Source organism: Mus musculus, chromosome 4 (genome assembly GCF_000001635.26).
Source record: "Mus musculus strain C57BL/6J chromosome 4, GRCm38.p6 C57BL/6J".
Classification (NCBI taxonomy): domain Eukaryota; kingdom Metazoa; phylum Chordata; class Mammalia; order Rodentia; family Muridae; genus Mus; species Mus musculus.
Window position 1 is genome coordinate 119296497 of NC_000070.6, and position 27800 is coordinate 119324296.

General features: G+C 46.2%; 2 protein-coding genes across 13 annotated transcripts in view; both read right to left on the bottom strand.

The window, feature by feature from the left end:
- Positions 1-3513: 3513 nt before the first annotated feature.
- On the bottom strand, positions 3514-24027 carry Ppih (peptidyl prolyl isomerase H). 3 transcript variants are annotated; one of them, NM_028677.4, is made up of 10 exons: positions 23913-24027; positions 23673-23737; positions 23334-23357; positions 23024-23068; positions 22048-22090; positions 20532-20624; positions 15723-15810; positions 15036-15076; positions 14263-14351; positions 3514-3687 (listed from the first exon to the last, which is right to left on the bottom strand). In NM_028677.4, the coding sequence occupies exons 1-9, from the start codon at positions 23976-23978 to the stop codon at positions 14283-14285; spliced, it is 534 nt and encodes a 177-aa protein (NP_082953.1). In that variant the 5' UTR covers positions 23979-24027; the 3' UTR covers positions 3514-3687; positions 14263-14282. The 3 variants fall into 3 exon arrangements, with proteins under 3 accessions (NP_082953.1, NP_001103599.1, NP_001103600.1); NM_001110129.1 differs by lacking the exon at positions 3514-3687 and adding an exon at positions 9794-11387; NM_001110130.1 differs by lacking the exons at positions 3514-3687; positions 14263-14351 and adding an exon at positions 14817-14940.
- A 1944-nt stretch (positions 24028-25971) lies between these two features.
- Positions 25972-27800, bottom strand: part of Ccdc30 (coiled-coil domain containing 30) — a 93054-nt gene continuing 91225 nt past the window's right edge. For 5 of the 10 annotated variants that reach the window (XR_001784210.2, XR_867894.3, XM_011240615.3 and 2 more), the window contains one exon: positions 25972-27697. Coding sequence is in view for 7 of the 10 variants with exons in the window: in XM_011240615.3 (XP_011238917.1) it covers positions 27502-27697 (196 nt within the window). In the remaining 3 variants the exon portion in view is untranslated. The remainder of the gene's footprint in view (positions 27698-27800) is intronic. The other 5 variants (NM_001270435.1, NM_029286.2, NM_028506.1 and 2 more) reach the window with 2 other exon arrangements.

The following is a 27800-nucleotide window of genomic DNA, read 5'->3' on the forward strand; positions in this document are numbered from 1 at the left end:
GTCCTCATCTGTCTGCCCTCTTGCTTTGAAGGTGAAGCATTAGGATGCACTGATGCAAGCACCTTTAATCCCAGCATACAGAAGGCAGAGGCAGGTGGATCACTTAGTTCCAGGACAACCTGGTCTACAGAGTGCCAGGACAACCAGGGCTACACAGAGAAATCATCTCAGAAAAAAAGAAACAACAAAAAAATCACCCCAGGATGGACAGGCCCTCCCCCAACACCAGGCGAATCTCCTCACAATTCTGGTTTTTGCTTTTAAGGAATGCAAGGTAATAAATCCCAGGAATGTCCTTTGCAAAAAAGCTTCTCCTTTGTCCCCCTCTCCTCAGGCTCAGCTTTGGAAACACACCCTGACGCACCCTGGCATCCTCCCTAACCCCGATCAATACATGAGCATTTTCATCACAGTCCAAGGTGTAGGTTTTTTGAGACAAGAGTCTCACTGTGTAGCTCTGGGTGGCCTGGAACTATGCAGACCAGCTGTCTTCAAACTCAGAGACACACTTGCCTCTGCTTCCCAAGTGCCTGGTGCCTTCAAAATTTTAGTATTTTTGTGTATATGGTGTGCATGTGTATATGGTGTGCCTGTGTTTCTGTGTGTGGGTCCCAGATGTCGGTCCTCACTTTCCTGATGCTGAGACAGCTTCTCTCATGCTGCATATTTCAGGTTAGCTGGCTGGCACGCTTCCCTGAATTCTGTTTCAGCTTCCCATCTTGCTGCTCATGCACTGGGATTATAAACACATCTGGCTCTTAGATGGGTTCTAGGGAGCTCAACTGACACCATCATACTTGTCCAGGAAGCTGTTATTGGAGGAGTGAGCCATCACCCCTGCCCCTGAAAAGCCCCACCTGTTCCAAGTTTTCTATTCTACCTGAACATCTGGTTCATGTAACACATATCTACTAGATATTAGATGCTTAGTTTTTCCAGATGTTAGGACGCAGCAGTTAAACAAAAATCCCACTAAAACTAAAGGCAGCAGACCACACTTCCTGCCTTGACCACCTGCCTGTCTCCTGTCACAGGCATGGGCCACATCTTACTCTTCTTACTGCTTCAGCGGAGACTGGCAGGGCAGCTGTACCAGGTGTCAGTGAGCTCAGCTGCACAGCCCATCACAAGAATACCAGATTGGCACAGCTGTTCCATCTTTCCCATCTCATGACAATTCTACTTTGTCCAGTCACTCACAGCCCTCTGCTTAGCATGAGGATTTCTTATGCTCTCTGAAGTCTTGTTTACATAGCTACAGGAAGTTACTTAGGGCCTTTTTGTATTTCTTTTGTTGTTGTTTTGTTTTGTTTTGTTTTGTTTTGAGACAGGGTTTCTCTGTGTAGCCCTGGCTGTCCTGGAACTCACTCTGTAGACCAGGCTGGCTTTGAACTCAGAAATCCACCTGCCTCTGCCTCTGGAGTACTGGGATTAAAGGCATGCACCACCACGCCCTGCTTGCCTGTTTGTATTTCACCAGCCTGGTACAAAGAAAGGGCCCTGTAAGACAGGTTCTGGGGCTGGAGAGATGGCTCAGCAGTTAAGAGCACTGAGTGCTCTTCCGGAGGTCCTGAGTTCCTGAGTTCAGTTCCCAGCAATCATAGGGTGGCTCACAACCACCTCTAATGGGATCTGATGCCATTTTCTGGTGTGTCTGAAGATAGCTAGCTACAGTGTATTCATATACATAAAATAAATACATTGTTTTTTTTTATTTTTTGTTTTTGTTTTTTTTAAAGACAGGTTCTGTTCTAGAATTTGACCTGGTTCATCTGCCTATATAGTTGAGTAATCTCTGACCATGAGATGGAAGAAAAAAGACAGGAGAGGCATGGTGGCACATGGCTGTAATCCTGGCAAGTAGGAAGAGGCAGGAAGCTCCAGCCTGGTCTATGTAGTGAGTTCCAAGCTACTCATGGCTACATAGCAGACCCAGACCCCATCCTTCCAAAATATAGACACGAGTACAATAAATACCTCATGAAAGTCTCATCATACAGCTTTCTTTTTGTATGTGTGCTTTTGAGACAGTGTCTTGCTACATAGCCCTGGCTTTCTAGGAATTGAGGTTGTTCGTGGAAAGTCACAGAGATCTGCCTCAAAGGCATGCACCACCACGACAGGTTCAGAGTAGCTCTCTCATCCTGACATTACTTCATAAGGGGGATCTTTCCATGTTGGATTATTCCTTCCAAATAATTTCCAAGGCATGTTATATCTGTCCTCTGTGTGTGCATGTATTTTGAGACAAGGTCACACACAGCCAAGGTGGGTCTTGAGTTCCTGATTCTCCTGCCTTCACCTCCCAAGGGCTGAGATTACAGGCGTCACCACACCGACCCGTTCTGTTCTCCCCTGGGTCTCACGATACAGCTCAGACTGTCCATGAACTGCATTGCCCCTTGCTTCAGGCTCCAAAGTGCCGAGATAATGCAGCTACTGTGATGCCTTCTCACCGAGTCTTTCAGCAGCCCCGAGGAAACTATAGGACACACTTGTTTTACTGAGGAGAAAACTGGGATCTTAGAGAATATAAACTTCCCTTGAGACCTTCATGGCTCAGGGTTGGAGAGATTGTCCAGTGGTTAAGAGCACTGGCTGCTCTTTGGGAGGTCCTGGGTTCAATTCCCAGCAACCACATGGCGGGGAATCGGATATTCTCACACATGCAGGCAAAACACCAATGCATATAAAAACCTTCATGGGGACCTGGCAAAGATTCTCCTACCCTATGATTCCTACTTGATCAAGACATATTCCACCAGATGGTCTCCTTCCCTTGAGCAGTGGCGGGTCACAGCTAATGAATCTTAACCTGCTGGGATATCCTGGACTACCTACTGCTACCTATGTCCCTGAGTGTGAACTCAAGAGGACCCTGAAAGCTGGAGGCACTTGGCCTTCGAAATGCTGGCTCCTGAGAGAGCCAGTCCTAGTTGAAGCAGAAGCAAGGTGACAGTACTGTCATTACTGCTGCGTAGAAGCACACAGCAACTCTCGTGCGGGAGGTTTGGCTGGGTCTGTCCACTCAGACAGGCACAGCTACTTTGGGTTTCCTTACTTTTTCTCTAAAGCCTCCACTTCTACCTACCCATTCTCCTTGTGAAATGATCTCGTAGAGGTTTACTGCTTTCTCTCTCTGTTCTTTGAGACAAGGACTCACTATGCAGCCTCGGTGGGCCTCAGATTCACAGGCCTGCCTCTGCCTCCTAGTGTTGGGATTAAAAGTCTGTGTCACCAGCCAGCTCTGGATGCTTTTCATTTAAACTTAAACTGTCTTATTTGAATAAACTTTGGCTTTTCTTGACTTTAAAAATAAGCAACACAGGGCTGGAGAGATGGCTCAGCACTGACTGCTCTTCCAGAGATCCTGAGTTCAATTCTCAGCAACCACCTGGTGGCTCACAACCATCTGTAATGGGATCTGATGTGTGTCTGAAGACAGCTATAGTGTACTCATATAAATAAATCTTATTAAAAAATGAACAATACAAATAGTAACTACAGAACCCATGCATTAAAAAAAATTCCTTTATTTACAGTCCAAAATGTAAACAGGATGATTGGTTCTCGTTTGTGATACTTCCAGGTCCTGGATCGCATACTGTGGAGACAGGGAAGCAAACACAGAGGCCAGTCCAGCTTGTCAGACTCGAGAGAGAATGTCACACCAAAACAGCAGAGGACCTAAATGGTAGAGACAGGACTGTGAGGAGAGAGGGATGAAGAAAACAGGAAAGGGGTATTACACAGGACAAGCACTCCAAACTCTTTTTCTTTTTTGATTTATTTATTATTATATGTAAGTACACAGTAGCTGTCTTCAGACACACCAGAAGAGGGAGTCAGATCTTGTTACGGATGGTTGTGAGCCACCATGTGGTTGCTGGGATTTGAACTCTGGACCTTCGGAAGAGCAGTCGGGTGCTCTTACCCACTGAGCCATCTCACCAGCCCCGCACTCCGAACTCTTAAATCTTTTCCCTAAAGACTAGACTTTGGGGGATGGAGAGATGGATCAGTGGTTAAGAGCACTCACTGCTCTTTAATTCCCAGCATCCACATGGTGGCTCATACACATCTGTAATAGGATCTGATGCCCTCTTCTGGTGTGTCTGAAGACAGCTACAATGTACTCATAAACATTAAATAAATAATTCTTTAAAAAAAAAGAAAGACTAGACATTTGGATCCCCAGGACCATGTGAAGATGAATATAATATTCACCTCTCCCTACTCTGTGTAGTAACATTAACTTTTAAATGACATTTACTTATATGTGAGGGCATGCATGTCATGGGTTGTATGAGTCAGCTGTCTTAACCATGTGGGTCCCAGGGAGCCAACTCAGGGATCAGGCTTGGCAGTAAGCGGCACTACCTGCTGCATAAGCTTGCTCACTGGCTCGCATGTACTATCTCCATGCACAGGGACCAACAAGAGTTCCAGGAGGCTTAATGACTAAGGCCACAGAGTTAACAGTGTTGGGGCTTTCTGCGTAGTTCAAGGACTGTGTCCTCATCAGGCTTTGATGGCTTGCTGCACATGGCCTTCTAGAACAGCTGTACTCAAAGAGAAAGGCATGTCTACTCATGTACTACCACTGTCTTTCTCTTACCAGCCCTCTTATGTGGCATACACCCTGCTAGGAGACAGTGACTTCTGGTATCACAATGTAGATTCAGAAAGTTTATCCTGGACCCTCAAATTGTGTGTAAGAATGTATAAGTGCCCTGTAAACAGCACTGTAATCAGCAGGGACAAAGGTCTGTGATACCAGGCACTGTGTTCTCAATATGGTCCTTGCTTCAGGTGCTTTCAGTCAAGACAAACCCAGAAAACCAGACATATATTTGTGATAGATACACTTTGTTAAGTGCTGTGAGGGAACCTGGTGGAAAACACTGACCAGGCTGAACTCAGACGAGCTGGAAGGACATAGGCAGGGTTTCTAAACTGAAATTAACTATAGGTATGCTTCGGGAGGGAATGGAAAGACTGGGATATATACATATAGACATATAATGCGTGTTTCTATCAGAAGATGTAAGCTCAATGTAGGAAATTCAAGCAGCAATCGGACAATGTTAACTAAAAAAAAATGTCTTTGCTGTCTCTACCCAGCAGAAGTATCTATTAGCAGTGTGCTATTTGGCTCCACACTAAGTTCTGAGCCCTTCAACAGACTGCCATGTTTGACAGCATACTAGATCTCAACAGTCACTTCGTTTAGAAATCTCACCAATACACACAGGTCCCCTCTTTTCTTTTAAGGTTCAACAGTACTTCTTGCAAGAGCCATGAATGTAAAGACAATGTAGGAGCCTGCCTCTGGACTGAAGCCAGACCTTCCATCTGTCATGTGACAGTTTCCTCCTCTTTGCAGGGAATCGTGTCACATGCCAAACAGGCAGGTAAACACATGTGGTCACACCTTGCAGGTATCTAGGGTGCTTGTCTCTTTTTTTGCAGTCTTTATTATACTTGCTATGTTTATAGTGTCGGGTGATAGCATACAGCTTCAGCTGCATGATAAAGTAAGCCTGTGAGTCTTGCTGGAGCACCAGAGTGGCATTTCCTCCTAGGCTGGGATTCTCCATGAAAGGACACACCCTGTAATCCTCCTTGCTGAGCTTTGCCACTCACTATTACGGGTAAGAGATCAGCTCTCTAACAAATTCTTCTGAGGCTTCCAAGTACATTGTAGTACGAGAAAGAACTGGACAGTGGTGGCGCATGCCTTTAATGCCAGCACTTGGGAGGCAGAGGCAGAGGCAGAGACAGGTGAATTTCTGAGTTCGAGGCCAGCCTGGTCTACAAAGTGAGTTCCAGGACAGCCAGGGCTACGCAGAGAAACTCTGTCTTGAGGGGGAAAAAAAAAGGTTGAGAAAGAATACTCCACATGGTAATTCACGCCTGTAATTTGGATGTTCAAAAGGCTGAGACTGTCAGAGCCCCACCCCCAATTCAACTAGACAATCGCCTAATGTTGTCTCTATGGTTGTCAACAGTTATTGCACCCAAAACAAACCTGAGGTATAATAAAAAACACTTCTGGGATGCTGGAAAGATGGCTCGGTGGTTAAGAACACTCACTGGCTGTTTCTTCAGAGAACCTGGGTTCAATTTCCAGTTCCCACGGCTCTGATGTCATCTTACAACCTCCTTGGGTAGCAAGCATGCATGTGGTGCACAGATACATACTCAGGCAAAACAAACACATAAAATATTAAAACAACAAATACCTGTGGGAGACTACAGAAGCTTGTTTTTCCTTAATCTGTCCCAAGTCTCACTGAAAAACTCCAAAGTGGCCAGCCATCTGCTAAGCTTCTTTACAGAAGACTGCTCTCTTGACTCCCTATTGCCTTACAACCCATGATAGTGCTTTAAGAAAAGTGTGTGCATGAATGCTTCGCTTGCATGTATGCATATGCACCATATATGCGCCTAGTGCTCAGGGAGGCCAGGAGGCAGCAGATCTCCTACACCTGGAGTGATGGCTGGTTGTAAGCTTCATACGGTTGCTGAGTACTGAACCCAGATCCTCTACAAGAGCAACAAATGTTCTTAACTACTAACCCATCTCTCCAGGTCCTACACCCAGCTTTTCTGTGGGCACTAGGGATCTGAACTCAGGCTCTCTTGAGCAAGCACTTCTCCTTCAAAACAAAACGAGGTCATGCTATGTGACTATGCTTTACCCAGGTTAAACTTGAATTCCTGGGTCAAGTGTGAAGTGGAAACTTCTGGTTTCTTTGGAAAGTCAGTTATGTCAAATGATGTTTTGCTGGGGCACACAGGTGAAAGGATATTTTACTACAGTAGAGACATGAAAGAATGTTTCGCTGAAGCAGACACAAAAAGAAACGCACTAAAAAACCTCTGGTGGTGCTCTGGAGACTTCTTGCTGCTTCCTCAGATTTAGGCTGACTGGCTGAATGATGTCAGCTGACACTGATTCACGTGGTGTTTGCTGAGGCAAGACTCGTGGTAGGACACGTGATGTTTGCAGAAAGTATAAGCAAGACTCAATGGACAGTGGTGGTGGGCTTGCGTAGCTACTTTTGCAACATGTCTTTGTCTTCACTATCTTCACTTTGTTGAGAGAGGCACGGCAGAGAACTTGGCTTGGCATCCCAGCCGGTCCTGGTTGTTCCTACTACTGGATCATGCCATTGCTGCTGATTAGTGTTTGCTATCCTGACATTACTGAACTGGACTGCTGGTATCCTGATGTAATATCCAAAATGAATTCAAGACCACCCAGTACCTTCCCCTTTGAAAAGGACTTTCCAAACTTTACTAGAAGGCCAAGTGCAGAACCAGATAAGGAAGCTGGCTGACTAAACAAATGTAAAAACAGAGTTTTTGTGGGCAAAATGATTAAGCCTGCAGCTGCCAAAATATTAGCTGTTCTCAGAGAAATAGCCATAACAAAAATAACAGTTCTCAGAATTCTTCTACCCCTGCCCCACGCTGAACTCAGAAAAAGACCACAAACTGCCCTGACCTTGTTGATAGCTATGACGTTAATAGCTGACCCATAAGTTCAAAATGTACTATTGCTTTGCTGACCAAATCATAATAACCCACCACGGGGGCAGGCCAAGTGAGTCACTAGGCCAGAGGTAGTCACTACTGGCCTATGTGCCAAGAGGGGTTCTCCAACATGTTGGATCAATACAAATCCTTATGCAGTTTGCAGCGATGGCAGTCTCTGTGGTCTTTGTGAGTGAGGGTCTTTTGACGAACTCCAACACTGACAAGATTGAAATTGCCTCAAGGAACTACTTCTAAACCACATACAGCAGAGCTGAACTGAACTGATATCCTGACAATACAGATTGGATTTGCTCCAAAGTCCACCTCCCCCATAACCTAATAACCTTTCTTGTCCACTACCTCTAGAGGTTAAGACAGGCAGTGGTGACACACACCTTTAATCCCAGCACTTGGGAGGCAGAGACAGGTGGATTTCTGAGGTCCAGGCCAACCTGGTCTAAGAGTGAGTTCCAGGACAGCCAGGGCTATACAGAAAAACCCTGTCTCAAAACAAACAAACAAACAAACAAACAAACAAACCCAAACCCCAAAACCAACAACAACAACAAAGGACCCTTATTAAAAGCAGGTTTTGAAAAATCAAAGCTGAGGCTGGAGAGATGGCTCAGTGGTTAAGAGCACTGACAGCTCTTCCGAAGGTCCTGAGTTTAAATCCCAGCAACCACATGGTGGCTTACAACCATCCTTAAATGACATCTGATGCCCTCTCCTGGTGTGTCTGAAGACAGCTACAGTGTCCTTACATATAAAAATAAATAATAAATCTTAAGAAAAAAAAAAAAAAAGAAAAATCAAAGCCTAGACAAGTGATCCCCAGCCTTTGCAGTGGCTGGAACTATCCAGAATAACTGATGTGACTGCTGGGTCCCTAAGTATTAGCCCCAGCCTAAGCAAGTTAGGGCTGAAGGACTGAACTGGAGGCCAAGTCTAGAGCTCACTGCATAATATGGCAGCCACTACAACTACATGGAACTCTTGAGATTTAATTAAATAAATAAAGTTGAAGATTTAGGAAGGGCTGCATATTTAGCTTAGTTGGTAAAACACTTTCCTATTATACAGGAAACCCTGAGTTGGTCGAGTTCAGTTCCCAGTACCATATTCACCACATGTGATGATATATACCTGCAATCCCAGTACTCAAAGGGTGGGGGCAGGAGAATCAGAAATTCATCTTTAGCTACATAGCAAACCTGAGGCCAGACTGGATTACACGAGAGGAGACTTTATCTCAAAAATAAAATGTGGCTGAGCAGTGATGTATGTTCATAATTCTTATTCTCAGGAGGCAGAGACAGGATTGTTAAGAGTTTGAGCACAGACTGGGTTACACAGTGAGTTCTTGGTCTGCCAGGGCTAAAAAAATAACATTTCAAACTCCTCCCTTCTCTATAGGGGAAAAACTAACCAGCCCCTCAGCCTCGCCACAGCCGCAGTTTCACAGGCTTGAACGTCCCTGGCTAACAACCAGCTCTAGTTTTTAAGGTACAGTCCCAGCATTTCCATCACTGCAGACAGGGCTGTCCACTGGGCTGTCCCGGTCTAGTGGGCCTCTGGAATGTGAACGGCCACTGAGGAATTTGTTCCCCTTGGGCTACAAAAGGGACTTTGACAGAGAAAGAAGTAAATGACTTTTGTTAATAGTGGGAGGCAGGCTAATAATTCATAGAGCCCCAACAAGGCTTTCCAGTTTGTAGAGAACTGTACCAAAAGGGGACTCCAATGGAAAGGAGGGTTTTGGCTTGTGGTGCTGGGCATTGAATCTAGGATCCTGTGGCAGACAAGCACTCTATCACCAAGTTACAACCCCTGACATTCCTGGGCAATACACTCCACACCTGGTCCCCAACCCTCAGCTTCTGAGACAGGGTTTTTCTATCTAGCCTTGATTGTCCTGGAACTCAAGTAAGTAGCCCAGGCTGGCCGCAAGCTTAAAGAGATCTGCCTGCCTCTGCCTACTGAGTGCTGGGATTAAAGGTGTGAACCACCACTGCCAGCCCCGATAATTCTTTATTAGGTATTTTCTTCATTTACATTTCAAATGCTATCTCCAAAGTCTCCTATACTCCCCCCACCCCCAGCCCTGCTCCCCAACCCACCCACTCCCACTTCCTGGCCCTGGTATTGCCCTATACCGGAGCATATAATCTTCTCAAGACAGAGGGCCTCTCCTCCTAATGATGGCCGACTAGGCCATTCTCTGCTACATATCCCGAACAAGTTTTTAAGACAGAATTTATTACAAAGCAAAGTGGCAACAAACCCTCATGGGATTGAGAGTGACAATGGCTAGCCGGGCGTGGTGGCACAAGCCTTTAATCTCAGCACTTGGGAGGCAGAGGCAGGCGGATTTCTGAGTTCGAAGCCAGCCTGGTCTACAAAGTGAGTTCCAGGACATCTGGGGCTATACAGAGAAACCCTGTCTCAAAAAAAAAAAAAACAAACAAAAAGAAGGAGAGTGACAATGGCCAAAGGGACCACTACAAAACATAATCCCCACAGGTGTGACCAGAGACCTGAAGTTTTGGGTAGATTATATGATATTTCTTAAATGTTTTTTTTTTTTTTGAGTCTGTTTGTAATCTTCTATCATCTAGTGATGATCAGGGGTCAGCTTATGAACTCTTCATTAGAGATATGGAAGAAATGAGTGAGAACGGGAAAGAATCGCCAAGAGCTCTTGAAGTGGGAGCAGGTTGAGCCCAGGGGAATCCCCATTGTGACAGAAAGGCTCACGGTATCTGTTCAGCCTGAGAAGGAAGCATTTGTATAGGCAAGAAAGATCCACATGTAGCTCCCAGCATGCAGTTGTGCTTGCTGTCTCAGCACTGCTCACCACGACCCCCTCCCTAAAATGTCTGGTATTCTCTCCCCAGCACCTCAGGCATAAGTTTTACTGAATGCCTATACATTCCAGATGCTCTGAGCACATGCCTGTCACAAATGATGATGACACAGTCACTGAGGTTTGGTATTTGACTAGATCTGTATGTGAAAAAGAGACTGGCAGCCATGTTGGTGCATGCCTTCCATCTCAGCAGGCACGAGGCAGACAGGGCACCTCCATGAGTTGGAGACAGGCTAGACAAGGTAGTATAGTGAGAACCAGGCCCTGGTGTAGGCTTTTAATAAGTGACTTTTAGTAAGGTTTCTTAAATGCTTTAACCTTTCTTCTATTCAGTTCACCACCCAGCAGAAAGAATGGGAACGGTTATTAGGTTACGGGGGAGGTGGACTTGCTTAGAAATAGTTCTTTGGAGCAAATCCATCATCAGTTCACTTCACAAGAATCAGCAACAGCAGGTCCATCCAGAGGAAACTGAGAGGCTCTGCTGTATGTGGTTTGGAAGAAGTTCCTTGGGGAGATTTCAATCTCCAATTGCCAGGATACCAGCAGTCCAGTTCAGTAGTCAGGATAGCAAACATGAATTAGCAGCAATGGCACTACCCAGCAGAAACAGCCAGACCTCCGCTGAATCAGCGGGATTGACCAGGACCGGCTGGGATGCCAAGCAAAGTTCTCTGTCGTGCCTCTCTCAACAAAGTGAAGATCAGTGAAGACAAAGACGTGTTGCAAAGGTAGCTATGCAAGCCCACCACCACCGTCCACTGAGCCTTGTTCATACTCCCTCCAAACATCACATGTCCTCAGCAAACACCACGTGAATTAGCATCAGCTGACATCATTCTGCCAATCGGCTCAAGTCTGAAGCAGCCAGAAGTCTCCAGAACACCACTAGCAGTTTTTTGGTGCGTTTCTTTTTGTGTCTGCTTCAGCGAAACATTCTTCCATGTGTGTGCTTTAGAAAACATCCTTTCACCTGTGTGCCCCAGCAAAATGTCATTGACATAACTGACTTTCCAAAGAAACCAGAAGTTCCACTTTACCCCGTAGGTCCTTTGCAGTCCTGAGCAGCACCCCAGCTTACCTTGAACTTGTGGAAATCTTACCTTAGCCTCCAAATGCTGAGATTTTAAGTACAACCCTCCACACCCAGCCCCAATTAAAAAAAAGACCTTTGTTTACTTTGCACACGTGCACATGGCTGTGTGAAGCCGGAACCCACGTGAGAGAGCAAACTGCAGGGGCCACTTCTCTCTTTTCCCATGTGGTCTTGGAGAGCAAACTCAGGCCTACAAGCTTGGTAGCCAGACCTTTATCTGCCCCTAAGCAGGCTTCATCTGTCCTCTCTTACAGAGGGTCTCACTAAGTTGCCAGGCTAGCCTTGAATTCATTCTAAAGTCCAGATGGTCCTTAATCTCGTCAGACTCTTGTCCATCTTTCCCTGGCTGGGATTATAGACTTTCAGATGTGTAGTACCATATTAGGCTAAAATTTAAAAAATAAATAAATAATTTTTTTTTCCTGTGTAGTTCTGGCTGTCCTGGAACTCACTCTGTAGACCAGGCTGGCCTCGAACTCAGAGACCTGCCAACTTTTGCCTCCTGAGTGCTGGGATTGGAGGCATGCTCCACAATGTCTAGTTAGATGTGGTAATATTTTATCTTAGCAATAAGGAGGCTAAGGCAAAGAACTAGGTATGGGTGGAGAGATGGTTCAGTGGTTAGTGGCACTTCCATTCTTCCAGAGGAACCAGTACTCACACTCAGCAGCCGACTACTCCTAGGATAAGCACTAAGGAGGTACGTGAACTCACACGCACACACCCCAACCCAGACTCACATAAAATAAAAAGGAGGGAAAAAAGCAAGAGGAATACTATAGCATGATGTCATTTAAGAACAATCTTAGTCGGGCAGTGGTGGTGAACGCCTTTAATCACAGCACTTGGGAGGCAGAGGCAGGCGGATTTCTGAGTTTGAGGCCAGCCTGGTCTATAGAGTGAGTTTCAGGACAGCCAGGGCTACACAGAGAAACCCTGCCTCGAAAACCAAAAAAAAAAAAAAAAAAAAAAAAAAAAAAAAGAACAATCTTTCCCAAAACAGATCAACAAAGGTGAACACACTCACTGACAAGTAAGTGACTTTTGGGAAGAAGAGCAGCATCTACATCATTACTTTGGTGTTAAAAGTTTTCACACAGGGCTGGAGAGGTGGCTCAGGGGTTAAGAACACTGACTGCTCTTCCAGAGGTCCTGAGTTGAAATCCCAGCAACCACATGGTGGCTCACAACCATCTGTAATGGGATGCAATGCCCTCTTCTGATGTGTTTGAAGACAGCTACAATGTACTCATATAAATAAAATAAATCTAAAAAAAAAAAAAACCCAAAAGAAAAAAATTATACAGCTTCACACACATATACAGGAAAAACTAATAAATATGTCTTTAAAAACGAGAGTTTTCAAAACAAAATAAAAGTTTTCACATGGAAATTGTATTGTGCTACCTGTGTAATTAAAAATAAACAAGGCAGGGGCTGGAGAGATGCCTCAGTGATTAAGAGCATTTGCTATTCTTACAGAGGACTCAGGTTCAAGTCCCACACAATAGCCTACAAACACTTATAACTACAGGAGATCTGACATCCTCTTCTGGCTTCTGTGTACACTAGGCATATAAGTGTTACACAGTCATACACATTAAAACAAACAAATGAAAGAAATCAAAGAAGAAAATACAAGGAACTTGGTGAAGGGTTTGCTCAGGCTGTTCTCTAAACCTTCTCAGGTGAACCCCCTGCCTCAGCCTTTCAAGTATCTGGGAATAGAGGAGTACACCAACATGTCTGGCCAGGGTCTGTGTGTGTGTGTGTGTGTGTGTGTCCATCTATAAAAGTGGGACTGAGGGTGCAGCTCAGTGGTAGTGTACTTTGCTCGAATGCATAAAGTGGATTCAGTCCCCAGCACTACAAATAAGATTTGTATGATTTAAAAGGTAGTCTGGTATATGTGCCATGTATTACAAATATCATTTTATTTAGAATATTCTCACTGTTTAGCAGCTCATTGTGAAGTGCTTAGGGGTGAAGTATCAAGAGGTCTGTAGTTTTGGAATAAGAAAGAAAAGTACTGAGGGCAGGAAGTTAAGAAGACAGTGGAGGAGAGGATGTGGCATGGGAACGGAGGGAGGAGACAGCAAGTCCACAAATGTCAATCACTGGTCACCCTAGCTGCATACTTGTGGGTGACTAATCAACATTTTCCCAACATCTTTGTAGGTTTGAAAAAAATTTCAAGGCAAACACAATGCCAGGCCTCCTTCCAGCGGTGGACTGACCCATGCTCCCTAGTGTGCTAAGCACACAAGTCACTTGCATTACTAGCTTTCACCTCTAAGAACGTGTCGTCTCTCCTGGGAGTGCCTCTCAATTCTTTTCCAGAAAGCCCCAGTGCAAAGCAGCCAGTAGCATGTACTAGGAGGAAGGGCTATAAAAGTGAAAAAGTGGCATATGAGGCTCACACCTCCAAGGCTGGACGCCAGTGTCAGTTCTGAGGGTGGCATAGCACATATCTCCTGGTTCCCCAGGTTGGTCCCAATGCAAGGGGTTCCTTTTCAGGGGGACACTGTATGAACCAGTAAAAAGGGGAATATTCCCAATATCCACCCTTTTTTGCTTGTCACAATGACCCTAAGGTTGACACCCTCTCTTGACAGTTGAGGAAACTTGTTCTGCAGGAGTGCTTTGCGCCCAGCTCACATGCAGAGGAAATGGACTCAGTCCACATCTTTGGGTAGAAAGTCTCCCTCAAGCCATGACTCCTTTTCCGAGCCAGGAAGAAAAGGACACGTACCTGGTTCCGTCTTGTCTAGATTACATTTCCCCACACTGTGAGATCACCACTGGCAGTTTGGGCTTATTGTTGGGGCCTGTGGGAACATTCTAGAAAACAAAGCACAAGATCATGAAATGCACTCAGGCACTTACCCGGTGCCTCATGGAACCTTTCATCTCCTATGGAAAGGTCCAAGATCAGGCTGATGTAAGGAGCGTGTCCTGACGGAGAGTAAAATATAACAGATCAAGGAGAAGAGGAACAATGAGAGGCCACAGCCCACAATGGGATCATGCAAGTTAGAAGAACACTGAAGGGATCCAGCTTACGGAGAGGGAGCCACAGAAGGGACATTGGAACTGGGCCAGGGACCATAGGTAAGATCCCAAGGAGGAATTCTTTAGGTAGAGAGAAGTGTTGGAGCCAAGACTTAGGGTGCGAAGAGCAGGAGGCACACACTTGTAGGACCTCCTTAGAAAAGAGCCAGGAGCTTGATGACACCGGACCAGAGGAGACAGTGGCAGAAGGGGTCACGGAGGGGCAGGTAGGGTACAGGTCACAAGGATTCCAAATGCAATGCCAAGAAGTGGAATTTTATTCAGTGGGCATCAGGATCAGAGCCAAAATCCCAGTAAGTGCTGGGCAGGTTAATGAATGGGTCCAAGCTTGAACTCTCTTTCCCAAAGGAGCCTGGAACTGTGAACAGGGACAGATGGTCTAGAAAACTGGCTCCTCGGTAATAAGCATGAGACCCCTGACCACAAAGACTCAGGACACCCATCAGGACCTACCTCGATCTTCCTCATCACTAGAAGTCCGTCAATGATTTTTCCTGCAGAAGAACATTAAGTAAGGCTCCCTTCTTGGTGTGATCACAGTGTTTTCCAGCTCCCAGGGACCATGTTCCCTTAGCATCTCATCAGATCCCCTCACAACGCAAGGAGACTAAGGCTTGCTGAGGGAGCTTACTCACCCAAAGTCACGGGGAATCTACACAGAGAACGAGTACAGGCTTGAATATAAGTGACCCCAAGCCCACTCCTCCATGCTACCTCTAGGGCATTTATTATTTATTTCACGAGTACTTATTGAGATACTCGGGCTGGAGAGATGGCTCAGTGGTTAAGAGCACTGACTGTTCTTCCGAAGGTCCTGAGTTCAAATCCCAGCAACCACATAGTGGCTCACAACCATCTGTAATGGGATGCAATGCCCTCTTCTGATGTGTTTGAAGACAGCTACAATGTACTCATATAAATAAAAAAAAAGAGATACTCTTGTTTTTCCCGAGTTCTAGCCAATCCCCATGTCCATCTGTCCTGCCATCCCCACCATGTCCATCTGTCCTACCATCCCCACCATGTCCACATGCCCTAGCCTAGAGTAGCTACAGCAGCTGAGCACATCTAGTGGGTGTGGAGACTGGATTCTGTGGCAGGCCCAAGTGACTGAGACGATGGAACGGGAGTAAGACTTACCAAACACTACATGCTTTCCATCCAGCCAATCACACTTAGAACACGTGATAAAGAACTGGCAGCCATTTGTACTGGGACCACTGTTTGCCTAACAGAAACAAAATACACCTACATAAGTTTCTCTGGCCACTGTAGGTGATTTCCCACAAAGTCTGAAGCTCTAACTACAACCTAACCGAGCACCTATTATGAGCCCAGGCCTAGACAAGGACATTGGATGAATAGGATGCAGAGTCCCCACCCCTGAGAATCTAAATTCTTTTATCAATGCACAGTTGTCTTAGTGTAAAGTTTTATAGAGCCAGTCTCTCCTTCCATCACATGGGTCCTGGGGACTGAACTCAGGCCATCAGATGGGTGATAAGTTCCTTTACCCAGCAAGCCCCAGCGTGAGGTTTGTAATAGGAATGACTGCTCATCTAAAACAAGCAAACACATGATTTACTTAAGTTTTCAGGTTAGCATACAAAGTAAAAGCTTTAATTATAGCAAATATATAATATGTATAATACATACACATACATATTATTTTATATAACGGTACACATATTATATATAATATTTTGTTCTTATTTATTCTCTTCCCCTAGACCCTCTCATCTTTCTAGCTGGTGCCTTCACTTTTCCTCAAATGGTTCCCTCCCTTTTTTTTTTCTCTCTTTCTCAAACTCTTTCCCTTTCTCTCTCTGGCTTTTTGAGACAAGGCTTCTTCGTATAGCTCTAGCTATCCTGGAACTAGCTCTGTAGTTTCTATCTGGCAAACCGTACTGGCCTTGACCTCAGAGATCCACCTGCCTCTGCTTCCCAAGTATTGGAGTTAAAGGTGTGTGCTACCACTACCTGGCTCTTTTAAATTTTTGTTTGTTTGTTTGTTTTCGAGACAGGGTTTCTCTGTATAGCCCTGGCTGTCTTGGAACTCACTCTGTAGACCAGGCTGGCCTCGAACTCAGAAATCCACCTGCCTCTGCCTCCCAAGTGCTGGGATTAAAGGCGTGTGTGTGTGTGTGTGTGTGTGTGTGTGTGTGTGTGTGTGTGTGTGTGTGTAAGTGCGCCCGCGCACACTTGTGTCCATGGACCTGGTGTATGAGGTCAGAGAATGGCGTGTGGAGTTAGTTCTCCACTTCTGCCTTGACATGGAAGTGAACTCAAGTTCTCAGGTGTGTGCAGCAGTGTCTTTATCCCTTGTCATTCCTTGCTAAGCTAGCTTGCCACACCTCTTTGCCTCCTTACAGGACTTACGTAGTTAGCTGCAAATCAGTTACAACTGGATTATACTTACAAATTAGTTACCAGCTAAGAGACACATATCTACGAAACCAGCTGTTTGAAGTGGTTTTGCAATGTATTAAAACTTATTTACTTGTATATGTGTGTGCCTGTGGTAACTTTATGTACACCACATTCATGCAGGATCCTCGGTAGCAGCTCTTAGCAGCCTGACATGCTGCTGGGACGCAACCTTGGGTCCTCTGCAAGAACAGAAGTAATCTTACTGCTGAGCAATCTTTCCAGCCCCTGCACTGTCCCAAATCTTTCACTGCTGAATTTGACTTTTTCTTTTTATTGAGGGAAGAGGGGGTTGAGACAAAGTCTCATATAACCTAAACAGTCCTGGAACTCATTATGTGCACAGTCCTGATCCTCCTGCCTCAGGTGCTGGCTTATGCACCAAGCTGATTTTATGCAGATCTGGAAACAACCCAGGGTTTCCTGCAAGCCGCTTGGGCACTCATGCAACTGAGCCTCACCCCAGGCCTGCTGAGAGTCTGAAACTTTGTAGCCACATCTCTTCCTCTTTCTTTCCTAGAAACTCTGTTCAGAGGCAGGCTCATTTTGTTTTGCCCCCCACCCCTCCCAACAAATAGGGTCTCATTTCTGTAGCCCAGGCTGGCATCAAACCATCAAACTTGTAGAGACCAGCCTCCTGAGTTTCAGAGAATGAGCTACCACAACAGCGTTGTCTTCCTGTTTTGTGGCACTGACCATATGCCCAGTCCTGAGACAGAACTGTCCTCAACTCAAGATCCTTTTGCCTCAGCCTTGCAAGCACAGAGATCAGGCATATGCACCATGGCCAGTTTCAAAATAAACTTTACACTAATGTACTCAATGACATAGTATAAAAAAGCAGGCTGTAATCATAACTGCCTGTTGCTAAATCCACTTTCATGTCTCAAACCTATATTGAGCTCCTGCAGTGCTGCCTTACAACAGTGTCCATGTAACTACACCAAGATTTTGGGGGTGGGGGGAAGGGAGACAAGAAATAGAAAAATGAAAGTGCTATCACTCAAAGACATACAAAGCTGGGCATAGGCGCCCATGACTATAACCCCAAAATTGTGAGACAGAGGGAAGAGAGCCACAAGTTCAAGGCCATCCTGGTTTCATAGACCACTACTGTGGAGACGTCAATGGCAGCTTGGGGGGTGGGGTATTGATGGGACAGATTTTACACAACACCACTACTAATGACTCTGAAATGGCCAGTTCTATGTTTACGCATGAAGCAGTGGATGTCTGGGGTCACCTCTAACCTGGGATTGTGTATTACACTTTGGGAATCACTTTGATCTTTCTTTTCTTTAACCATGCTGGGAATTGAACTTGGGTCCTCATACATACTAATAATCTAACCATTCAGGAGACAGAAGCAGGAGGATGGAGGCAGAGGGAAGCCAGTTTGATCTATGGAGCTTCCCGGTCAATCAGGGCTACACAGTGAGATCATGTCTCAAAAGAAAGCTGTGATATTTGCACATATTTTCCTGAGCATCTCATGCATGAAAGGAAGAACTCCCTCCTGTCCACCACCAGCCAGCTAGAGTAGTCTACTGCTCGGGAATGGGCACAATTTGCAGGACGCACATTCCATCTACCTCTACTCTGCTGCAAACAGACACAGTAACAGTTGTACAAAACATCTGTGTGGCTCAGGGACCCTCCCTCCGTGTCCTCCCGTGGACACATCTTTATTCTTCCTTTCTGGTGGTGTAACTCATGTTCAGGGACTAGCCCTGCAGTAGATGACACAGACTGAACCCAGAACCCCACCAGTGGCTATGGGATACAACCTGCCTGGGCCTGTTTGCTCATTGTCTCATTAAAATGAATTAAGACAGGGAAGGTGCTGTAAGCACCCAATCGCTCTTAGCCGTCGTTCTCGTAACTGTTCTGTCACTCCTTTGCGTCTTTCTGTGGCAGGTGACAGGGCCTTGAGATCCCTGCCTTTGAAGAACTCACAAGGTGAAGGAAGCCAAGACAACCATGCCACAGATGACGCTGGTGCAGGCCTGTAAACCCAGCTCCTTTGGTGGCTGAGGCTGAGGACTGTTGAGCTCAGGATCTCCCTGGGATACAGAATGACTTCAAAGCCACCTTAAGCAATGAAGTAGGATCCTGACTCAAATGAAAAAAGCAGAAAGAGGGCTGAGAGGCTGGCCAGAGGGTCAGAGGGTAAAAGAGTTGACAACCTGAGCTTAACCCCTAGAATCCAGGTAAAGGAGAGAGGAGAGAACTGACTTCCAAAACTTGTCCTCTGACCTCCACATACTCACACACTGGAAATACACACCCTCAACATAATGCATTCGCATAAACTCACAATAATAACAAATAAGCTGGGTGTGGTGGCCCTTGGGACATAGAGGCAAGTAGATCTATTTGAGTTTGAAGCCAGCCTTGTCTATATACCAAGTTTCATGCCAGTCAGAGTTACGCGGTTAGATCCTGTCTCAAAACAAAAAGAATAAAGAGTTGCAAAGGGCTGGGCAGGACATAGCCTATCATGCATGAGACCTTGGGCTCAACCTCCAGCACTACACAAACAGAATAGAGTCAAGCAAACCCCACCTGTCCCATCCCTGACTATTATCACTGTGTTTCTGTGTGGGCTGGGATTTTTGCAGTCTATCCAATAGACCCGAAACACTCTCCTCTTAGGGAGTCGGCTACAGAACTACTTAAAGACTCATATCTTTCTCCTCTTGGAAGGCTTTCTCTAGGCCATTAGGGCCCTTTCATGTACCCCGAGGTGCCCTCACTTACTGCACTGATGGTGTGAACTATTTTATACGGGGCTGGTCACCTGCATGTGCGTTTGTTGTTAGACACTACATGTCACAATGGTGGGGATCATGTTTATGTCTTATGCTTTGCCCTGAGGCCTGGCATGGAGCAGCTGTGATGGAATCTTTCAGCTCCTAGATGCCTGAGAAGATGAGTGCAGAGTAGGTGAGCAGGAGAGAGAATATCCACGTAAATACTGGGACCCAGGAGGTAAGGATTGGGACATTGATAGCAGGATGGGTAAAGCAGGGATGGGAAGTGGGGGCAAGAGGAGTGAGTAAGGGAAAAAGAGGGAGGAGAGTGAGCAAGGTGAAGTGGGCAAGCAATGAGCAGAGGTGAGCTGGATGAAGGTATGAGGGAGTCTGAGCAGGGCCAGGAGTGGGGAAGAGATATCAAGATGTGGGGATAGAAAGGATGAGCTTGGAGAGGGAGAAAGCACGTGTGTGGTCACGATGGTGGTGAGTGAATCACGGCTACCAGGGCCACACGAAGGTGAATACCAGCCTTGGAAGCCTGCACACCACTGAGGCTAAAGCCAGTCTTGGTGCAAACAAAGGCCCAAGTCAGAGCTCAGTGTTTTCCACAGCTGCTTGCACCTGCCCAACAGAATCAAAGCACACTAAGGAAGGAGGAGGGCTAGGTGCAGGTGAGGCCTGATTCCAAGAGACAGACCTAAGCCTCAACAAAGCACCAGAAACCAGCCATTGATCTAACCCCAAATCTTAACCGAACCTCACTTACCATGGAAAGCAGGCCTGGAGCAGAGTGTCTAAGTTTAAAATTTTCATCCGCAAATGGACCCCGGTAAATACTGGCGACTCCAGTGCCATCGCCCTGAGTAGAAAAGAGACATATCAGAGGCCGGGAGTGCTGCACACCCTGGAAGGCCAGGGAGAATGGTGCAGTGCTAAGGGGAGCTAGCCAGCCAGCTGCCCTAGCTGAACCAAGCAGCTTCTCATCTAGTGAAACCTTGTCTCCAGGTAGTAAGGTAGTGACTGACAGAGCACACCACATGTCTGCCTCTGGCCCCAACATCCATGGGCTTGTACACCTGCATGCTCTTGAGCACATGTGTGCACGCACACACCACACACACACACACACACACACTGGATGTGTGGAGAAACACTGTTGCACTTTAAGCCCAGCTCTTTTTTCCCTTTTTAAAATTCATTTATTATTATTTAAAATTTTATTTTAGGTTTTTGGGGATTATAATCACATCACTGCCCCTTCGCTTTCTGCCCCCAAACCCTCCCATATTTGTTTTTCAGATTCATGGAGCTGGAGTTACAGATGGCTATGTAGATGCTGGGAATCAAACCTGGGTCTTCTGAAGAGTCAACAGTGTAACTGCTGAGCGATCTCTCCAGTCCCCCAGATTTCCCAGTAGTATCACATAGTTAAAATGCAGCCTAAGTGGAAGCAGGATTCAGCCTAAAGCCTGCCATTGCAACCCTGTGTAGGAGGAAGACCTCTAAAGACTCACAAAAATCTAACTAAATTTACAACTGATGGAGTAAGACCATCTCTCAGACAAAAGGACTTAGTAACACACCCACATAAACAATGCTAACAGCAAGGAGACAGCATGCACAGAGGTGGATGGGTAAGGAAAGAGCTGGTTTAAGAAAGAGATATTCTAGCTTATTGGACACACTCCAAGGAAGGATGGAGACACCAACAGTCATGGTCTTTTTGTGAAGAATGGATCTGCTGGGCTACCTCAGCAAGCAAGCGAACACCCTTTAAACTTCCTGTCTCTCCTGATCTGATCCCTTGCTTGCTAACCAGCTTGTGATTAATACCTTAGCTTTCAAAAGGAAAAGAGAAAGAAAGACCGGCCCCTAACCCCCCCCAGAGCAATCCAACAAAAAACTAGAGTTTTTAGACAGTGACAGAAGATGTGCAGATGTGGAAGGAAAAATGGGAGACAAAAGCAGTCAGCTCCCTTCCTTTTGAGGGAAAAATTGCAGTCAATTTCAAAGTTTTCTGTGAACAATGAATGTGGACCGTCTCAGATCACCTATAGGTATGCCAGCAAAGCCCAGTTTCTAGTTACAAACAGCTAGGGTTTGGAAAGTGGAAGTTTATGGTTCAGTAGAGTATTGTTATGTGTTCTAAGGACACAGTCAGTGGTAGCCAGCAACTCTACAGTACATCCCATGCCCTCTCCACTTAACTTAGCTATTGCTCTTAAGTCTCAAGACTAGGGCCCTGCCAGAAAAAAATAACAAAGAAAAGAAGCAGTACTTACATTAACAAAATCTCCACCCTGAATCATGAAATCCTTTATGACCCTGAAACAGTTAAAAAAAAAATCCTGAGAAAAGATTCAGTGGATTAATCACTGAAGCTTAGAAAAGGGCGAGCAAGTACAGTCTTAACTCAGTTGATCTTAGATGCGTGAGTTCGCACCTGAACATCAGGAAGGGGCTGAAACCAGGCTAGAATCACCAACAGTCACCAAAGGAAAAAATCATGTCCAGGGCTTATTGCAATTTGGGGGAAAAGAACAACAGCAAATCTAGGTGAATGGACTACTGCACACACAGAGACTTGATGGTGTTAGCTAGTACACCAGCTATGGCCCTTCGCTTTGCTTAGCCTTCCTTGAAGAACTCGGAAAACACATACTACTTCACAAGAATGCTAGGGAGGGTTACAGACTGTAGCTTTAAAGCCCTTATGTGGGAGACATGGACATTTTCAGGATTAGAATAGAGCAACTTCTGTCAAACTCTAACAAAAAATAAGTAAATATATCATGAAAGCCAGGCTCCTACAGATGACTGCCTAGCAACGGTAACTAGCAAAGCCTCTGCTGAAGTCCTGACTGGCGCCAGGGAGATGGGTCAGTGGGTGAAGTGCTTGCTGTGGCAGCCTAAGGATCTGAGCTTAGACCTCTGGGAGCACGTGGCCACGCACCTGTACTGAACAGGTACTGAAAGGGTACAGCATGCTTTCCTTGGCATCGTTTCTGCAATACAGCATTCCACCAAGTCAGGGATGACTTAAGGCGCTGTGCATAGGCTTCATGGTGTTCAGTACCAAATCCAGGGCCTTATGAATGCTGGGCCAATTCTCTACCACCGAGCTACAGCCTCAGCCGCGAACATGCCATTTAAAACAACAGCCGTAAGCCTCACAGAGTTTGAACTCAGGTGTGCAGGACTGCCTGTACAGATACCAAGCAATGACTGCATTTCCAGTTTTCCAAAAACCTCCCTTACCTGTGGAAGGTGCTTCCTTTGTATCCTATCGGAACGCCATCTTTTCTGTAAACAAAGAAGGAAGAGACTTGGAATGGGGAAACACAATGGTGGGCCTTTCCCATTTAGGCTACACCAGAGGCTAAAAGGGCTCTCACTAAGATCTGGAGGGGGAAAAAGAGAGAGAAAGAACCCATTCAAGGTGTCACCCTCTCTCTGCATATCATCTTCCATTACTTAAGACCTGTTCATGGTTCTCCAATACCCTCACCAAACATCCAGGGCACCCCTTCAGGAGTAGGCAGAGAAATCAAACACATCTGAGACTGACCTGAACTCTCCGGTGCAGAATTGCCTAAAGGGAAAGAGAGAGCAAACGATTTAGCCTTCGTACGATCACTGCTTGAAGCACCTCTAATCTCTGGAGAGGAGAGTTCAAACACTGGGGCCAGTATGTCCGCCAACTAACTGATCGGGCGGATGTCAGGGCAGGTAGACTAGTGATAGAAGTTGATATGGGATCAGTCACAGCCGGTAGCTGTTTGGCCAGTGAAATACCCAGACCACAGAGCTGCAAGGCAATGAATAGATGGACAGAGGCAGACATGGCAAAGACCGACTGGAGGCCGGCTTCGGGCTCAGCTCTGGTTCACTTGGAGCATATCCTTACCTAAAGTTCTCTGCCGTCTTAGGCACCACGTCTGCAAAGAGCTCGATTTTCATGCGACCAACTTCCTGCAGAAGAAACGGGAGACGCAACACTCAGCTCACGACCGCTGTCCACGAAGCTCGAAAGCTCCCACCTCCCTCCGCCGCCTGGCCCAGCCGGTCTCGGGAGGGCTATAAGGGGCTGCCTCCCTTACCCGAGGCCAACCAGCCCGCACGGGCCGCTAGGTCGCCCGCACCTCACCTGGCCGCCAATGCTGACATCGAAGAAGACCACTGGATTGACTGGACTTGAATTTGCCACCGCCATGGCTTTGACCCGGAAGTAGAAACCCGGCTTCCGGTGGCAGGTCCCGCGAACTTCATCCGGAGCGCAGACGCAGTGGAAACGGACCGCGATTGCGCCCCGCCCCGGAAGTGTGGCGCGCGCTGAGGTTGTTGGGAATGGTACTGTTTGGCTGAGCTGGTCGGAGCTGAGGGGAGGAAACGCAGGCATCTTTGTCAAAGTCTGTGGGCTCCCCACTTGCATGACTGTATTAGTGCAATAGAAATGAATCTTCTGCAGACAGCATGTCCTGAGCAGTCACACTTGGTGTCCCCTGTCACAGCTCATGAGCCGAGGATCCCTGAGTCACCTTCCATATTTTAAAATGGTTTGTTACTGTAGCCTGGCTCAGTCGGGTGCTGGAAATGTAATTTTATTTATTTTCTTATGATTGTAAAATTTTTTATTTTTTAATTCACATTTACATCCCCAGTGCTGCCGCCTCTCCCGGTTTCCCCACCCCCTCCTTCTCTTCTCCTCTGAGAGGGTAGAGACCCCCTCTGGTTTTCCCTCCACCTTAGCACATCAAGTCTCTGCAGGGCTGGCCTCATCCTCTCCCACTGAGTCCAGACAAGCAGAAGAAACGAATTCCACAGCAGGGCAACAGCTTTTGGGATAGCCCCTACTCCAGTTGTTCGGGACCCACATGAAAGACCGTGTGTGTGTGGGAGGGGGCTAGGTCCCGCCTGTCTATGCTCTTTGGTTGGTGGTTCAGTCTCTGAGAGCCCCAAGGGTCATAGTTGACTCTTGGTTTTCCTGTGGAGTTCCAATCCCCTCGGAGGCCCTCAGGAGTCCTCAAGCTCCATCGGATGTTTGGCTGTGGTCTCTGCATCCCTGAGTCAGCTCCTGGGTGGAGTCTCTCAGGACAGCCATGCGAGGTTCCTGTCTGCAAGCACAACAGTCTCAGGGATTGTTGTTTGCCCATGGGATGGGTCTCTAGGCTAGTAAATCGTATGGGGCTTTGCCTATTTAAAATGCTGTTTGCCACTGCTGGTAGCAAAGACCAGGAAGTAAAGGCTGGCTTCTCTTATACCACTTTTACCAAGTACCCTTCTGCCTCTGTTTTGGAGGGCATTCAGTTGCTACCCCCCCCCCCTCTTTTCCTTCTCTCATGCTTGCTCCGGCCCAAAGATACTTATATGTAAGTACACTATACTTGTCTTCAGACACCCCAGAAGAGGGCGTGGTTGCTGGGATTTGATCTCAGGACCTTCGGAAGAGCAGTCAGTGCTCTTACCCACTGAGCCATCTCTCCAGCCCTGGTTGTTACACCCTTTAAGGTTTTTTGGTTTTTGTTTTGTTTTGTTTTTGCTTTTGGTTTTTTGAGACAGGGTTTCTCTGTATTGCCCTGGCTGTCCTGGAACTCACTCTGTAGACCAGGCTGTCCTCGAACTCAGAAATCTGCCTACCTCTGCCTCCCAAGTGCTGGGATTAAAGGCATGCACCACCACTGCCCAGCTTAAGGTCTTTTTTGAAACATTTTTTCACTTTTTTTTTTAATTTTAAGACAGTCTTGCTGTGTATCATGGGTTGGCTTTGAACTCTTCCAACTTCCTATCTCAGCCTCCCAAGTGCTGAAATTACATACATGGATTGCTATATTCTTTTGGAACTGGGGCTGGAGAGATGGCTCAGGAGGACTAGAGTGTTCCAACACCCATGTGTCAAACTGGGTACCCTCCACATGCCTGCATGCCCAGCTTCGAGGAGGGTGGATGTTCACTGGGGCTTACTGGCTTCCAACCTCTTGGAGAAAACTGGAAGCCCAGGTTGAGGGAGAGACTCTGCTTCAACATAATAGGTGGTAGATGACAGAGGAAGCCATTCAGTGTCCTTTTCTGGCCTTAGTGCCTGTACAGATGTACATATCCACACATGTGCATTTACAGAAATGAATATTAATACTAAAACTACAGAATTTGAGAAAGGTATTCAATGCCAAACCTCACTTCTACATGAACATTCGCCCTCAAAAATGTATTTAAATGAATGTTTTATTGCCAGTCAGTAGTGGGACATGTCTATAATACCAGAACTCTGGGGGCAGAGACAGGCAGATCTCTGAGTTGATCCACAAGAGCAAGTTCCAGGACAGCCAGGGCTATACACAGAAATCTGGCCTTGAAAAAAAAAGTATAATAGGATACAAATACTTCAAGGAGCTATTGGCACTTGATAGCTGCTGGAAGAGGGGGAATCAGATTGCTTTAGTGTAGCACCTGCTTCATTGGAAGCCCACACAGCCAAGCATATTTGGGCATCACAAATTGGTTTTGGTGAGCTTTAGAAAGGAGAGAGACAGAACACCAAGTTGGGTAGGTAGGGCAGTGGGGGTGGATCTGGAGGAAGTTCTCAAAGATGTAATGGAAAATTCAAATCAAAATACATACATTAGCAGGGTGTGGTAGAAGATGCTTGTAATCGCAGTATTTGGGAAGTGGAAGTAGGAAGGTCAGGAGTTCAAGGTCATCTAGCCCATCAAGTTTGAGGGTAGGCTGACCCTGAGATAACATGAGATGTTATCTCGAAAGTTCCCAAATGAGGGGCTGGTGAGATTTCTTGGCAGTAAAGAGTTGCAGACTGTTTCCCCAGAGGACCCAGGTTCAATTCCCTGCATCCATTTGTCTCAACCATCTGTCATTCAAGTTCTAGGGGGATCTGAAACACATAACAGCACTACACATAAAGCTTTTGTTGAGTCCTCCAATGAACACATACTTGAATAAGGACACTAAGTGCAAAGCGCAGTGAGTTGCACTGACAATGCGCGAGAAGGTTGCAAGTGTCCCTTATTGCACCCACTACCCCTTGCATGGCACTAAGTAAACCTTTCTATTTATTCACCACTGGCCAATTCCCTCCACACCACGACCAATGCTTTTTTTTATTCTGTGCTTACTAAACATAAATCTTCTCTGGTGGAGTATTACTAACGTTATTTAAAAAAAAAAAACTCTTCAGGCCTGGAGAGATGGCTCAGCAGTTAAGAGCACTGACTGTTCTTTCAAAGGACCCAGGTTTGATGCTCAGCACCCACATGGCAGCTCACAACTGCCTGTAACTCCAGTTCCAGGGGATCTGATACCCTCACACAGACACATGCAGGCAAAACACCAATGTACATAAAATAAAAATCTTCTTAGGGCTGGGGAGATGGTTCAACAGAGGACTGGGGTTCCATTTCTAGCACCCACATGACACAGCTGTCTGCTACTCTAGACTCAGGAGAGCCAATGCCCTCTTTCTGGCATATGCACAGAGTATATGGACACACACACAGAGACAAACCACTAATAGACAGAAAAAAAAAAGAATTGAAAACCTCATTATCAATAGGTATATCAAACAATTACATCTTTGAAAAATTTTAATGGCTGTTTAATAAGCGATTTTGAGGAATCCTTGTTGATGTCCAGGGTGTTCTGTGAGACTGCTCCTGCTCGGTTTGCACCTTTGTATCCAGGCTCTGAGTTAGTAGGCATGAATAGTCTTGTAGCTACCAGTGAGGTCATAGTTCTGGCTTTTGGTCCCCTTGTGTGTTGTGTGTCTCTTTTAGAGAAGTCACATTTATATATCCACTTTCTGAATCCTGTGAACGTGAAAGAGGCTCGGGGGACTTGGGGATTGCTGCTGCGCCTTCCCATTTGTGCAGCTCAGTCTCCTGGAGATTTTCAGCTGACAATACGAAGCCTGTCCCTGAGAAACTGAGAAAGGCCACGTGTGAGGGCATCAACTTACATACAACTTCCTGGTAGAAGCTTAGGGCTACGAGTCTATGGCATTGATAGGACTTTAGCACTTTACAGC